We start from the raw sequence: 17041 nt of genomic DNA, 5'->3' as shown, positions 1-17041 counted from the left end.
GGTTTATAAGTGTTACGCACTTATTTTTAAAAGAAGTTGATTAATTTACTACTAAAAGATAATCTTTTTTTTATGTGGGTCTCAGATTTACCCTATTTTCTAAAGAAAATGTATATTTATGACAACAAATATTATTTCTCATATATTATTTTGATTATTCTGATTTTAACCTACTAAATTTTATAAATAAACACTCGTTATTTAAATGAAATAAATACAATCCATTTCAAATAAACTAAAAGGATGAATTATCATTTAATTGTAATATAAACCATACTATTAAAAATAAAAACAATAATAACAATAATAAGATCTTCCAACAAATACTTTGAGAGTACTATAAGGTTTTTATGAGCGAGAGAGTCTTCTCTCTATCGTCTCCTGTAGGTGATAAAGGTGAAGCAAAGAGTCTGCTACTATTTCTTAGGAAGTAGGGAGGAGGTGTTTTCCGATCACTACGATGGTTGGAGTGAAGGAAATTGAAGGATTAGAGGTGCGATGGGATCATCTGAACTTGAATGAAGAAGAAAAGAACCCAATCATGCTTGAAACAGAGGAGTTGGATGAATTAAAGTTGAAAGGGGAGAGAAGTTTGCTGGGAAGATCTATGTTGATAGGGTGATCGGGAAGGAATTAGTTAGATTGATTACGGAGAAAGTATGACGAGTAAATAAACAGATGCGATTTAGTGAAATTGGAGGAAATTGCTATGTAATTACGTTGCAAATCAGGGTGATAGGAATAGAGTTCTGGACAGATGTCCTTGGTTGTATGACAATTATCTCTTTGTGCTGAAGGTGTTCAATGGAATGACCCAGTCACACCTACAGGATTTCTCCGGTGAAAAATTTTGGATCCAAATGTATAACCTCCCTCTAGGTGGAATGAACCGGAGAATTGGTGCAAAGATTGGTGGATCGATTGGAAGCGAAGTGGATGCTAATGAAAGCAATGTAGCATAGGGAAATTTCCTTAGGGTGAGAGTTGAATGTGACTTACAAAAGGCACTAGCAAGTGGCAAAATAGTGAGTTTTGAGGGCCAAAATATGTGGATCCTATTCAAATACAAAAACTGCCTAGGATTTTCTTTCATTGTGGCTTTATCCTACATGGGAAGCAAGGGTGTAGGAGTGGGGATAAAGAAGGGTAATATTGCAAGGGGGAATCCACTCAGTTTGGATCATGGATGAGAGCACCAGTAGGTATTCGAAGGAACGTGAGGAGGAAAGGGGAAATGAATAAACAGCAAGGTGGCAGTGGATCTCAGGATCAGGTTCAGGGAATTCTTGTTGTGGATATGAAAGGGGCTACAACTGCTAATGAGAGGAAGAGTAGCCCTGAGGTAGTGGAGGATCCTGCTGAGGATCAAAGCATGGGGATGGAAGCAATGGAGGGAATGAAGAAGTCAGTGGAAAGGGGACTGGATAATAGGGGAAATGGATTAATTCTGACTCATGTTGTTTTGTAGGAATTTGGAGAACAAAGAAGGGAAGTCTCGGGCAGCTTGAATGGGCCGGAGAAGCAAAAGAGAGGCAGCTAGAAGAGAAGGGCTCAAGGGCCAAAACTTCCTGGTGAGTCCCCAACATCTGTTACAATTATGAAGAGAAGTGTGTATAGTGTTGTAATGGAGGGAAAGCTAAAGGGTGGTAAGCGAAAAAAGGCCAAGGTGGAGTTGGCTTAAGGGGATAAACTGATGGTGGATTTAATGGTGGAGGTTGCTGCTCAATCCCGCCAGTCATTATGAATCTATTAAGTTGGAATTGCCAATGGCTTGGGAACCCTCAGACTAGGGGTGTAGAACCGTGCATAATTTTTTTCTGGTCTAGTCTGAAACCTAGAAATTCGGGCAATTCAACAGGATAACCACCCAGATCTAAGTTTTAACCCCGTTATCTGTAACCGATTTCCTTTTTTAAAAACAAACTAATTGATCCAAAACATTGCCATTTTGCTAACAGAAAACGACGTTGTTTTGCTTTTTCTTCATATTCATTCATGTCCAGATGTTCTCTCTCTCACTCTAGACAAACGTTGCGTCTCTTTCTTTTTCTCTCAAGTTCTCATAATCTCGACAAACTCTAGAGTCCTAGACTATGCCGCTGCGTGCCATCCCTTCTCTCCATCGCCCCCATTTTCCTTGTCTCTCTCTCTCTCCCTCCCAACCCCGATAGTATGTTCCTCTCTCACATTCTCTCTTTGTTACACTTCAATTTAATTTTTATCAATCCATTAGGTGTGTTACAATCTCTCTCTTTCTCTCGGTATGTATAGAGATGTTTGTGTTTATTAGGGGTGTAAAAAAAAACCGATAAACCGGTAAACCGGACCGGACCGGACCAAACCGGTGCCATCGGTCCGGTTCCGAGGTTGGTTCGGTCCGGTACCGGTTTTAGTTTTCTTAAAACCGGTCAAAATCGGTCCGGTTCCAATTTTTCTTTTTCTAAAACCGGACCGGACCGATTTATATATATATTTTTTAATTTTTTATATTATATATAATATTTATATATAATATATAACTATATATAAAATAGTTTTGTACTATATGATAAATTACTAATTAATATAATATTAAATTTTAAAATCTTATATCATTTTACTTATCGTATTTATAGTTATACTAATATTATATAGTGTATATTAATAGTTATACTTATACTATATCACTATATATTATATTATAATATAATATAATATATCATTATAGTCTATAATACAATTATAATATATATTATAATATACTATAATATATTATTACTATAGTATTATATACTATATTATATATATTATATAATATATAATATAGTACATTAAAACCGGTAAAACCGGAGTACCGGTTTAGGAGGGTAACCGGTGCGTAATCGGTTTTGAAAAATATAAAATCGGTGCATACCGGTTCGGTCTTAAATTTTATTCAAAACCGGACCAAACCGGACCGGTTACACCCCTAGTGTTTATGTTTAAAACCGGATGCACTTTCGATATAATGAGGAAGTGGGTTTCAATGATATGAACCCTACTAAGGATCGAGCACCATTTTCAATTTTATTGGACTAAAATAGTCAAGCCTCAAATAAACGAAGCAATGTTTAGACTATCTTTGCAATTTTCTTGATCAGCAAACAGAGATACAAAGGAAAAGATAATTATTAATTAGATTCATGCATGTTCTTGCTATGGATGGAGATGACGGTTCTGTGGAGAATAATTAGAAGGCTGTGAGGCATATTCTGTCATGAAAAAACTTTATATGACCCGAAAGTGATTCTGAGACTTTGTTTCATGTTTATGCCATGCAAAAACACTTGGATTGATTATGGGTCAATAAAATGTTTCTCAGAAATAAAGCAAAGAATAAATTTATTTTTGGGTGGCCTGAATAAACTTGAATCCAATCTTGTTTTATGGAAGTTTGGAGGTGCTTCTGGAACAGAGTTGTCTTGTCTCCATCGATGATCACATTATATTATAGTAATTTGTTCGCAAGTCCATTCCTTTAGGAGGACTTTCAAATAGCTCAAACGAGGGCCTTTATCTGGACCTTTATTAAAATATCACAATCAAACTTGTGCTACTTTCTTGGCAATTCTCAACATCTTTTTCTATCTGACAGTCATCTCATCTCAAGCAATGAATCATAGTATGTATTTAGTTTAAAATAGGAAAATACTAGATCCCTTGCTAGGAGCTACCGCTCCCAGTGTTTTTCTTTTTCTTTTTCTTACTAATTAAGGAAAATTTGTTTAATATTATTATGAAATTTTTATTTTTTTTAATGTTTAAAAATATTAAAAAATGATGTAAAAAAAAAACAAAAACAAAGTTTTTCTAAGCAAGCGGGGAGCCCCCAGTTGTGGCTGTAGAATGATCCTTTAAACTATGGAGTGTTTTGATTTTTTTTATTTTTTTGTGTAAAGTTTGTGTATAGAGTCATAGACCTCGCACTTTTGTCTCACTTATCTTCAATATTCCATATGCCGTTGTTCATTGGTCAGTGACATTCTTACCAAAGAAGCTATGAGCCATCTTGTTTGCTTCTTGTTCAAATATTTTACTTGCCTTTCTATCACTCATGCCTTAATTTTTTATTATTATTATTATTATTATTTTTTTCCCTTTATGTGCAGTTTCCTTTTGTGTGTCTTTATATATGGTGTTGTTGCTGTCGTTGGTGGTGTTGCTGTCATAGGATACCTCATATTTGGTCAGCAAACATTGTCCCAGATAACTTTGAATATGTCTCCAAACGCATAATTTGTTTCCAAAGTTGCAATTTGGACAACTGTAAGTACGAGATTGGAAGTTCTCTTTGAAATGGGATTTTATCCGTGAACTTGGGTCTGTGTACATTTGCGTTTCTTAGTTGCTTTTTTTTTTTTTTTTTGGAAAAGTTTCTTGGTTGCTTTTGGATGTTAAGCTAATTATAGTGTATTTGCAAAAACCTTTCCCCCCCCCCCGCGGGTCCTTTGCACTACTTCAGCTTGCACCCCCCTTCTCGCACAGCACCCCCATCTTGCATGGCTAGAGTTCGCACGGTTGAAACCCACACAGCTTCGTCTCCTCTCACGACATAGAGGCTAACGCCCCTTGATTTGGTGACCCACTCCATCTATCTCCAAGCCAAGGACCACCGCTGAAGATCTCGACCCCATTCTTCACCTTCTTCGACTCTCTCATAATCGAGCAACCCAAACGGAGGTCCTGAGGTAATACCAGAAGTGTGTGGAAGAACATAGCAAAAAGGAGATTATCCTCGTCAGGTACGACGGAACCTTGCTTGTCGCTGACCTGAGACGCTGTGAACCCAAGAAGTTCGGTGGTCGCGATGCCAGGGCTAGGTTCCAGAAGTCATACCGTTGAAGAATAAAAAATCCCAAATCAAAAGGCAAAGTTTTTATTTTTAGCTGTCTTGAGTTATCGTTTTGGTATTTAAGGCTTGCATGCTAACATGATTTTTAGTCCATTTTCATCCTCACCGTCTGCAATGGATGGCAACTGGTTCACGTCCACTCGATGCAAGAACGTCGAACTCGCACTTGGGCTTTGATTTGTGAACGAGTTTATACATTTCTATATGAATTTCGCAGAAATATTTCTGAAACCAGAAAACCTTTAATTCGTCTAGATTTATATTAATTCGTCTGAAACCAAATGAATTTTTAAAGAGGAACGTAGATTAGAGAAGGGGAACGTAGGCAACTGAGTCGGTCGGCGTTGGATTGAGATGGTGACGGTGGAAGAGAGGCTCAGTCAGGAAGACGAAGAGATGAAAACACGAAGTGCTCTTGGGCGAAATCAGTGAGGACTGCTTTTGGTTGGAAGTGTTTTTATGTGATGAAGCCTATTTCTCTTATGGTGCATTTCCTTACGTGGCAAGCAGTGAATGGAAGGCTGTTTTTCTCCGTTTATTAGCCCGACCGTTCCAAAGCGGCTTCCTTTTTTTTAATACCTCTGATCCCTTAACAATTAAATTTACATAGACCGCGCGACTTCCTTCCTCATTGGATCTGTGAGACCCTCAACCTCCTAAGACATTTCATTTATTTGATCATAAAATCCACCATACTTCATCATTAACATGTCATATATATGTAGATAATACTATATCACAGTTTTTTGAGGTTCAATTTCTTCAATCGCATGCCAACATGATATCAACTTACAGATTAACAAAAACAGATCGACCAGTAGTACTCACAGTTGTAATAATTGTTCAAAATGTAACTTTGACATTTCTTGTTCCTCAATTTTTTTTTTTTTTTTGGGACATGGGAAATGTGGACAAAAGAAAATTGCTTAGAGATATCCAGCCTTGAGCAATTCCTATGTAGTTTTTTTAGTTGTTTTAATTTCGGTTTTATCATGGTAAGCCCACCTAATGATGGAAATTGCTACTTGTATTTGGAATATTATAGTTTCGGTTGAATTCTTTTGGGAGATTTTTTTAGGGGAGTTTTTATGTACTTGAGACTATTGAGGGAGTTGTTTTTGTATTGGATTGGTGGCTGGCCACCTCTCTCTCATTATCTTCTTCTTTCCTCTTTTTTTTTTTTTTTTTTTTTTTTGTGCGTAAGCCTCTCATTATCTCTTTATTTGTTGCTACCTCACTTTTCGTTCATTAGAAAACATTATTATGATACAGTTAAAAAAAATGAAAAAAAAGGTATATCCAGTTACAATCCTAGTATCTGGGTCCAAATCCGAATATCCGCCCGGATTTAGACTGGATTAATCCAAGTGAATACTCGCCCGGGTTTTAAAATCCGGATCCGAATGCACAGCCCTACCTCAAACAGTTCAAGACTTTAGCCATTTGGTTAAGAAAAAGAGACCCAAAATAGTCTTTTTCATTGAGACTATGATAAAAGTAAGGAGAGTGGAGTCTATATAAAATAAGTTAGGGATGGAGGGATGTCTGGCAACTGACCCTGTAGTGAAGAGAGGGGGGTTGGCTCTGTTTTGGAAGGATAGAGAGGCCATACAAATTCAAACTTATTCCCATTGGCATGTGAGTGCAAAAGTAAGAGAGGGTAATAAAGGGGATTGGGTTGTTCACTAGATTCTATGGACATCTCAACATAATAAATAGAAGGTTTTCTTGGGAGTGGTTGAACAGAATTAAGCTTGGAGAAGGAACACCTTGGTATGTTGCAGGTGACTTTAATGAAATATTAGTTCTTAGAGAGAAAGTTGGAGGGAAATTGAGAGCTAAGCACCATCTGACTCGATTTCGAGGGGCGGAGAGCAACAATTTATTTGATGCTGGATATGTGGGCAATCTTATCACATGGAGCATTAGGCACTCTGATCACACTTACACAAAAGAGAGGTTAGACAGATATTTGCCGAATGCAAAGTGGAAATCTAGGTTCAAAGTTGTCTTGGTGGAAGGGCTTGTTGCAAGAAGCTCAAACCACAAGCCTATTATGTTGTCTGTCATGGAATCAGATAAGATGCTGAGTAGAAGGCGCTATGTATTCAAGTTTGAGGCCAGCTAGCTGAAGGAAGAGGAGTGTAAAGACATGGGTGATAAGGCTTGGTCTAAAAGGGTATAGTGTCATAAGCCTATGGAGAAAGTCAGAGGCTCTTAAGCATATGCAGTGGCACTCTAGCTAGTGGTTTTAGAAGGAAAGACAAGGAGAGGTGTGGTAGTATTGATCAGCTTACTGCTTGAATCAAGGATATGCAGGATGAGGAAGGGACTCAGAACATAAATGAAATAAGTAATATGCAACAAGAGGTGGGAAGGCTACTGGAGTAGGAGGACTTAAAATGGAGACAAAGGGCCCAGAGGAACTGGTATAGCATAGGAGATAAGAACACTAAGTTCTTTTATGCGTGTGCCAACCAAAGAAGAAGGAAAAATCAGATTCTCTCTGTAATGGATAGGCAGTCAGAACTGAGAGTAGAATAGAAGGATATTGCTTAAGCATTCAAAGAGCATTTTGATGAAGTTTATAGAACTGCTGCCCCTTTCAGTGCATTAATAGAGGAGTGCCTACACAGTTTAGATTCCCGAGTCACAAGCTCTATGAATGATGATTTAGAGAAACTCTTTACCAGAGAAGAGGTGGATTTGGCCCTGAGGCAAATGGGGCCTTGCAAATTTTAGGGTACTGTGCATTTTTTTATCAAGCTTTTTGGAGTACAGTAGGGGCTGCTATATGTGAGACAGTACTGGATTTGTTAAATGATGGAAATTGGAAGGATGCCCTGAACTTCACATATGTTGCTTTAATCCCAAAGTTTTCAAAACCTAAGAGGCTAGGGGATTACAAACCTATAAGTCTTTGCAACATGTTATATAAGATTATTGTAAAGGGCCTTGCCAATAGAATGAAGTTGGTTCTCAATGTTGCAATTTCAACAAACCTAAGTGCTTTTATACTTGGGCGCTTGATCTTAGATAATATTATAGCAGGATTTAAGGCCTTGCACTCTATGAGGACCAGGTTAAAGGGAAGGGTTGGCAGCATGGCACTGAAATTGGACATCTCAAAGGCTTATGACAGGGTTGAGTGACCTTATAGTCTCAGTACGTTTTCAGATTTTGTGTGTGCATGACAAAATGTGTTTAAAATGGGTCTCTTTACGTGGACCTATTTTTCTTACAAATGTAATATGTTGACTTGGTTTTAATTTGGTCTTTGTTGCATGTAGTAGTAGGGGTGTAAGCTTATCGATTCAGACCGAAAAAACAGACTGGACTGACCCATTCAAACCAAATAGGACCAGATCGAATTGTAGACTTGTCGATCTCTGTCAAAAAAAGTGTAGACTGAATGGTATTCGGTCTGATTCCGGAGTCTATAAACTTTGTACCGAACCGGATTGAACTCCTGTATATATTTTTAAAATATTTTTAATAATTTAATATATTATTTTATATAATAATTATATAAGTTAATGATGTAATTTTCATCTAATTTATTATCATTGACCATATAAAATATTTTTTTAATGAGTTAGTTACATAATCTACATTAACAATTCATTTAATTTTAATTTAGTAATTTAAACAAATTTTTTATTAATTTATTTGGAAAAAAATGAAAAAAATTAAAAAAAAATAAAAAGAATTGAATTGGACCGAATGGACCAACCAAACCGATAGCGGGCCGGATTGGACTGGTCCCTATGGATGTTTGGTCTAGGGAAAAAGATGGACCAAATTTTGGTCCATCACCCCCCAGACTAGACCAGACCGAACCAATTTACACACCTATATAGTAGACACTTGTATTTTTATACAGTTTAAATTATATTAAGTACTTATTATGATTTGATTATAATAATAAATTACAAGGATTTGAATTTTAAGTATAATCAAGTTTAATATATATTTTTACGCTATAAATATGATCAAGTCTATTTTTAAGAAATGAGCCTCACTATTTAATTGATAAAGTTTAGGTAAAATATAATTTCCTACTAATTAATAATTAAATCATTTTAGTATTTATTAATTTGGTAAATAATAAAATAATCATTAAAGTTCTCTCCATAGTATTTATTTAATTAAGTAAAGTATTATACTACATTTTTAGAAAATTAGTGACATATGGTATTTCATATAGGTAATGATCTGTGAGACGAGATTTTGGAATCTACGGTATGAGGTAAGTAATTTGATTACAAATTAGGATTATCACATGTTAGTTTAGATAAATTATTAGTAAATCCAATTCTTCATAGCCTTTTTTTATGTACCTCATATTGTCATGAGTTATGCAAGCATAGCATTCATTTTAATTCATGATCATGTTAAGTTACGCATCACGTTTAATTCAGCATTCAATAATTATGTATGTATTATGCATGTCATGCATCTCATGATACATAAAGACACGTAAGCTTCCTATGGTCAAGTTACATAAGTTTTCTTATGATTAAGTGTAAGATAAGATAAGTTTTATATAATGACCATTTAGATGCATGTCACCACTACAATTGTATGGGTAGATGTATAAGCCATGGACCTAAGCTTGGTCCAGCATAGTATGATAGAATACTATTAGCAATTCCCCTTGTGGTCACACGAAGTGGGGCTGGGGCACAACCTCACACATATGGTTAAGTGTATTGGTCAGTATGATAAGTAAGATAAGTCAAATAATTTAAGATAAGTCATGCATGACATGAGTATACATATGAATGAGCATGAATTTAAATTCTTAGCATGAAATGTTTTATGAAAAATCATATATTTGTTACGTTTACGTTGTGATGGATTTCTTATTGAGTCTTCAACTCATTTTAAGTTTATTTTATTTTTTTTAACCACCCAAGTGAGGATGATGACCATGAGCGGACGGGCCAAGATTAGATGAAGCAGTCAATTAAATCCTAGACTTCTTAAAATAATATGATATTTTTATGACAATGGATGTTATTTAGTTCATTTCATTTAATATTTATGGAGATTTATTGTTGTTAAATGATTCTTTTTATGAAATAAAAGCTCATTTTATTTTATTAAAAATATGAGATCTCTTGCTGGGTTTATTTTAAGAAAAGCACATGACACTTCTAGCCTAAGTGAAGGGGGTGTTACATCATGCCGCTTGGCTCAGGTTTGCACATCTCACTTTCATGGTTTGGATTGTTTACACTAACCACTAATAGCCTAGCCATTTTCGAGTCAAGTACTTGAACCTCCCACCTTGGCAAACAAGGCACACCTATGCATTCGTTAGAGCAATGTTAGCGTATGCGCATGTGATTGGAGCTAACATTCATATAAGAAAGTTAGACCCCCCACGAAACTGGTGACCAGGGCTAACACACGCGCATGCAACTGGAGTTAGTACCAAGGTTTTTAAAATCATACTATACCAGCCGATATGGTCGAAATATACCGTACTGGAACAATAACCGATACAGAGAAGAGCCATGTTTCGTACCAAAAGAAATTTCAACCGTATTGGTGTGTTTTGGCCGGTACCGGCCGAAATCCAAGATACTGGCCGAAATACAAATTTCACCAGGTACATTAACTTCTTAGTAATTGATGGCAGTTTTATAATTTATGTAAACTTTAGGGTCATTTTCGTAAAATTGTAGGGTATTCTCTGGACTAATCGTCTTCCAGTCTTCCTTTTTTTTTTTTTCCCTCTGTCTCCATTCATTGACCCACCCACATAGTTGTGTTTATCATCATGCAGAATATGTATTTAGCATGTGTCCTTCATGATACGGATGGTAACATCCACGCTCTTCAGTGTAGCGTAAAATAAAGAGATTTCGGAAGGTGCACGGATTATGTGTGCTAATGGGTTTTTTCATAAAAAAAATTAAAAAAATGTTTGATGATGGGCATACCTGAAAAATAAGGAGAGAGCAAATAAATAGAGGTGGTGGTTTTGTGTGATGATGAGGTGCATGGATCCTTGCAATTATCTAGAGAGTCACTGAATATGGAGAGAAAAAGAACTTGTCTTTTTTTTTCTTTAATTTTTTTTTTTTAAATTCATTAAATATTTCTTTTAAAAAAATAAAAATAATAAATTTATTCAAAATACTTACTTATATTATTAAGTAAAAATACTTACTTGATAAGATGAGTGATTTTATTTTAATGGTTGGATTGAGAACTTATTTAGTTTTACAAGTATGTATATTGTTAAAACTTAAGACTTGTATTAAAAAGTATTGTTGAGTTTATGACTTATTTTATTGTTATTTTGGGATATAGTTTATGCATGTACATATATAATTTATCCATGTATAAACTATTCTGAAACGGTACACGAAATGGTACTGATACCGAAATATTTCATTCAAGTGCCTTGACCGAAACGATATTCAAAGCTTTGGTTAGTACTCGCGGCATTGACAATCGAGGTTAACGCGCATGCAACTGGGGTTAACACTCGCACAAAAAGTAGAGCCGCCCCAAAAGATAAGCAATCGAGTCCCTACAAAACAAGTGACCACGGTTAACGCACACACATCCAATGGAGGTTAATATTTCCACCTCAACAAAGCAGTCAAGCAAGCCACCTGTCACAACAACGACGAGCGAAGCTCCAAGGAGCGAGAAGTGTCAGCATATGCGTATGTGACCAGGGCTACCTCTCTCACCATAACTGTTGCTAGCTCCATAACCGCCTGCATAGGTTGCCTTCGAGAACGATTCAATGCAATTATAAGTCATACGCCCAATCATCAAGCAAACTTCCTGGAAGCCCACTCTCAAAGGCCCGTACCAAGAATTTTGCAAATCTCCTCGAGTTTTGCCCTTGGAGATCTTCATTGTATTACACAATAGAAAACCAGGGACAATTTTCCATCATTTATTTTTCTACAGTTTCTATAGACTATCTTTATCATGATTGACTTGAGGATTCTTAAAGCATTCTTGTTGGACAAATTGATCATAAGAATCGAGAGCATCTATTGGATATAAAATGAACCGGGCCCAACGCAGTTCAAACCCATCACCAGTAATAAAGCCATGAAAAAATAAGTCGAGAAGAGATAAAGTCAAAATAAGTGGATTCATATACAAAATGTGAAATGACATAAGACAAATATGACTCAACTATTCTAAAGAAAGAAAGAGACATACATAAAAGGAGGGGATCTCTAAATATCTATAGATTTTCTATAGACTTCTCTACATATAGACCCCTCAAATTATTGGCTCCTCTCCATATCTCTAAGCCAAGGCATCTTCTTCAACCTCATAGGAACCCTAATATCCTATATTCTAGTGAGAGTTATGTAAGGTCACGAAATATTGTAAAATCATCAAACATAATAGATTTCATCCCGAACGACCTGTAGATGTAGGCCTTTATGCCGAATCACGTAAAATTTTATATCTTTTTATTTATATTTTATATGCTTTATTTATTTCATAAATGAGAATCTACCGACATCCAAGTTATCATTGTGGGCCATTCAACCGTATTGTTGGGCTCCGGCTATGCTGGAAAAATGCATTCAACAGAGCTGAAGCCCAGGATCCCTTTTCTGTGCTTATTCGAGGATAGGGCTTATTTTACCCATCATATGAGTTGTAATTCCTACATTCTTATCATAGCAATCCCCGATTCGTTGATTCATTATCATAGAAAAACGAAGACATTTGAAGGCACTAACAGCGTGAAATGTTTGCGAGATCGAGCACTTTTTCTCTGTACTAAAATGATCTTGGCTGCCGAAGAATTAAAAATGGAAAAATTGAAGACCTGTGAAGTTTGTGAGAGAAATCTGAAGAATAGGCAATATTAGTGGGAAAAAGTACATATAGTTGTAAATTATGCGATCAAATGAGGGTACATATATGAAATTTACAGATATGCAGTTTACATAAAGAATGTAAATGTATGGTACAGGTTACAGCTATTAGAATATATAAGTGATGCATCTAAAGCTGAAAGAATGAGACTGGCAAATATACATCAAACTCAAAACGTTAATTTTTTAGCTGGCAATCATGTCTTCTGAATCTTTCTTTTCCATTTTGTGGGATCCGTACTGAAAGCAAGCTGCTGTTCGTGCACACTAAGAAACAGCCTTTGAAGGGTTTTGACAAGAAATGAGCAGAAGATTGAGAATCTCATATCAGTTGAAAACAAACTTATGTAGCTGTCCGATAAGCACAGAACTCTCATAGAGAAAATTCCATCGTTCTTTAACAACCTCACCAGTAATCACTGCATGAACAAAACCCATCTTTGAAGTGGTGAAATCGGTTTGAGTCTCTTACAATTATTTCCCTTCCTGTAGCCAATGAAATAAACTTGATAGCAGCGTGACAGTCTCCACAAACACGAAGATTCTTAAATACCCTAATGGGTTTTGATTTGGACATGCTTATAAGACCAAATGCCACGGCGATTTTCTCGCTGTGTTGAAACAAATATTGCTCCTTTAGTTCATCCTCCACGTCATGAAGAACAAAATCCGTATCAGGTACATATCCCAATTCCTTTATTTTCAACGCTAGTTGGTTCAGTTCACTGTAAATCTTACGTGCTAGGGGGTGTGAAGTATCCCCAACATGGAACATGTGCGCCTTATTTCCCACCTCTATCCAGCTACAACCTGCTTCTTTGATCAAGTTCCTCTCTTTCATAGTCTTTCTAATTATCGCCACATCTTCCCATTGACCAGAGGAAGCATACAAGTTTGATAGTAAGATATATGCTGCTGGATCATGTGGGTGTTGCTCAAGAATCATCTTTGCAGCATGTTTTCCAAGCTCTTTATTACCATGGACTCGACAGGCACCAAGAAATGTACGCCAGACTAGCGCATCAGCCTTGAAAGGCATTGAGTTAACAAATTCAAAGGCTTCTAAAAGGGATCCTGATCGGCCCAATAAATCAACCATACATGCATAGTGTCCCATTCTCGGAACAATCCCATATTCTTTGTGCATTGAATTGAAGAGTTTCCAGCCCTCAGAAATCAGCCTCGCGTGGCTACAAGCTGATAGAACAGCAATATAGGTGACTTCGTTTGGCCTAACGCCAACCTCAAGCATTTTGTGGAACATGTCCATAGCTCTAGAGGCAAATCCATGTTTTGCAAAACCAGTGATCATGGAAGTCCAAGATATAACGTTACGATCTCCCATATAATTAAAAACTTGGAAAGCAGCTTCTATGTTTCCACACCTAGAATACATGGAGATCAAAGCATTACATATGCATTGGTTTGACTCAAACCCCGATTTCAGTACAGTGGCATGAATTTGCTCGCCCTTAGAAATTGCAACGATACTAGCAGCCCCACTCAGGAGACTAGCATATGTGAAAGCACTAGCCCCGATTCCTGTATCCACAATTTCATGGAAAAGCTCAAAGGCTTTTTCAGAATTCAAATTTTTGGCATACCCATCAACAATCGCGTTGTAAGAAATCATATTCTTCTCAAATAGCATATCAAAAGCGTTCCGAGCATCTTCCATCATTCCAGACCGTGCATACAAGCTAATAAGAGAATTTCCCACACAATTAACTGACGCAAGACCTAGTTTCACCGCATGGGTGTACACTTGCTCACCCATACGCGGATCAGAAAGATTTGCACATGCCTTGAGAACACTTGAAAAGGTGAAGTGATTTGGCAAAACGTGACTCGTGATCATTTCAGAGAAAAGCTCAACAGCTTCCTTATCACATTCTCCACTTTGCACGTATCCTGTGATAATTGCCGTCCAAGACATGACATTATGATCTACCATTCGATTGAACACTTTGGTTGAATCGTCCACTGATGCACACTTTGCATACATGTCCACCAAACAACAACCAACACAAGCATCTAATGGCATTCCCCCCCTCGTAACCCAAGAATGCAATTGCTGACCAAGAGACAACAATTCCAACTCTGCACAAGCCGATAAAACCCCACTTAATGTAAACTGATCCGGTACATTCCCACTGAAAATCATATCCAAAAACAAATCTATTGCGTCTCTCGGGCACCCCAATTGCATAAACCTAGTAATCATCAAAGTCCAAGTCACTGTATTCTTCTCAGGCATTTTCTCAAAGACCTTATATGCTAAATCCACATCACCGCTGCCCTTCACAAACATATCAATCAATGCACACCCAACACACACATCGGACTCAAAATATCCACTTTTTATCACAAACCCAAAAATCATTTTCCCAATCAAAATAGTATCCACAGTCGAACACGCCCGAATCGCTGCCGCGAAGCAATACTCATTTGGATGAAACCCATTTTCAAGCATTTCAAGAAATGTCCCAATCGCTTCAAATTCCATATCATTATTTGCAAAACATGAGACCATTGCGCTCCAAGAAACCAAGTCTTTCTTATCTCCTACGCTATCAAATATGGCTTTTGCTTTAGCCCAATCCCCACACTTTGAGTACAAGCTGATTAGAGAGTTAAAAATGACGGAATTGGGTTCAAGTTGGGACTGCATGAACCGATTGTGGACAAGTTTTCCGAGTTGGAAATTCCGGGACCTGATGCATGATTTGAGGAGTACGGCGTAGGTGGTGAGGTCTGGATGGACACCCTTTCGGGCCATGACATCGAGGGTGGAGATTGCTTCGTGAAGGTGGCCCACATTGTGGTGATGGGTCAGACGGTGGTTAAGGACTTCAAAGGTTGGGGTTGGGGATGATAGTTTTGACGATGGAAGGTTACGGCCTGAAGAAGGGTTCGAGGGTTTGGGAGAAGCTAAGGGGACTTTGGAGGGAGAAGGAAAAGAGTAGGCGAGCATGTTTTCTTCGAAGCTCAAACAGAACCAACTCCCCAACTTTGAAGATACGATTTGTACGTTTTTTCCCTATTTCAGTTGGGTGTAATTTTTCCTTTGAGATAAGAAGGGATAATTTCAAATAAAAATTAAAAATTAAAATATTAAAAAATTATTTTTAATATTATTATTATTATTTTAAGATTTAAAAACGTTGATTTATTTATTATATTTTATGTAAAAATTTAAAAATATTATAATAATAAAATGAAATGAAATCATTTTTATATCCAAACAGAACTTTAAAGCATTCTCATTAGCTTAACCAAAGGAGGCTGATGGCCAAAATTTAGATAATTTGTGCCAAAAAACCCCCACGTTGGGTTGGGCATATTTAAAATAATTTGGATTTCAGCTACTTGGCCAAATATAGAAGTCCACTGTTGGTTTATAAAATATTAAAATATTAGTTTCTCACTCAAAGCAAATATTAAAATATTAGTTTCTCATTCCAAGCAAACATATTATTAGGTTTGTAATTAAGAAATTTAGATAGAATTTTAGATGAGTTTAATCCAATATTTTTTGTTATTAACATTAAATTACATTTGAAAATATGATTTTTTAATATTAATTTAATTAAAATATAATTATTATTAATATTTAATTAGTAGAACTATAAAATATTATAAAAATAAATTAAATAAAAAATTATTAAATTAATAATATTTTGTTATTATATAGAAAGTGAATGAATAATATAATGTGAGGATTGAATCTAAATGAAATAGAAAATGTAAAAAAGTGTGATATTGGCTAAATTTAAAAGATGCATTTGGTCAAGTCAATAAGAATGCTCTTCGTCTTTCTCCTATCTGAAGGTAAATGATATGCAATTTGTATGATACTGCAGACTGCGCATAGATATATCATATGAAAGAATAATGCTATGTATAAGTTTCAAATAAACAAATTTTTTATAAGTATTTTTGTAAAAATGTGGGTTCCACTATTAAAAAAATTTTTTACACTTTTTTTTAGATGTGGTTCACTTTTTTACAAAAGCTTATTTAAAGTTTTTCTATTTGGGGCTTGTATATATCATTTCTCTATATATGCTTGGGCCACCAAGAGATGGTCCCGGCATTTTTCGGATTCAATTTTTATTTTAACTTAATGATTAAAAAATTATTTTTTAACCATGTTGTAAAACATTTTTTTTAAAAAATGTTTAAGAATATAAAAAAATTGTATGGAAAAAAAAAAAAAAAAAAAAGGTTCAAATGGCCTTGTTGGAGGATTCCCTAGCAGCTGTAGTGCTACCCAATAACATACCACTGGATAAAA

The 17041-nt window shown here is 36.0% G+C and overlaps 1 protein-coding gene across 1 annotated transcript; it reads right to left on the bottom strand.

Annotated features, from left to right (window-relative positions):
- Nucleotides 1-12734: 12734 nt before the first annotated feature.
- Nucleotides 12735-15772, bottom strand: LOC122282875 (pentatricopeptide repeat-containing protein At3g49170, chloroplastic). Its single transcript, XM_043094931.1, has one exon. The coding sequence runs from the start codon at nt 15716-15718 to the stop codon at nt 13151-13153; it is 2568 nt and encodes an 855-aa protein (XP_042950865.1). The 5' UTR covers nt 15719-15772; the 3' UTR covers nt 12735-13150.
- Nucleotides 15773-17041: the final 1269 nt, after the last annotated feature.

Source organism: Carya illinoinensis, chromosome 11, assembly GCF_018687715.1.
Source record: "Carya illinoinensis cultivar Pawnee chromosome 11, C.illinoinensisPawnee_v1, whole genome shotgun sequence".
Classification (NCBI taxonomy): domain Eukaryota; kingdom Viridiplantae; phylum Streptophyta; class Magnoliopsida; order Fagales; family Juglandaceae; genus Carya; species Carya illinoinensis.
The sequence above is the reverse complement of the archived record's forward strand: the minus strand, read 5'-3'. Positions and strand labels throughout refer to the sequence as shown.

Bases quoted from the DNA above. Each gene is read 5' to 3' on its own strand.
- LOC122282875 (XM_043094931.1), bottom strand. From the start codon at position 15,718: ATGCTCGCCTACTCTTTTCCTTCTCCCTCCAAAGTCCCCTTAGCTTCT.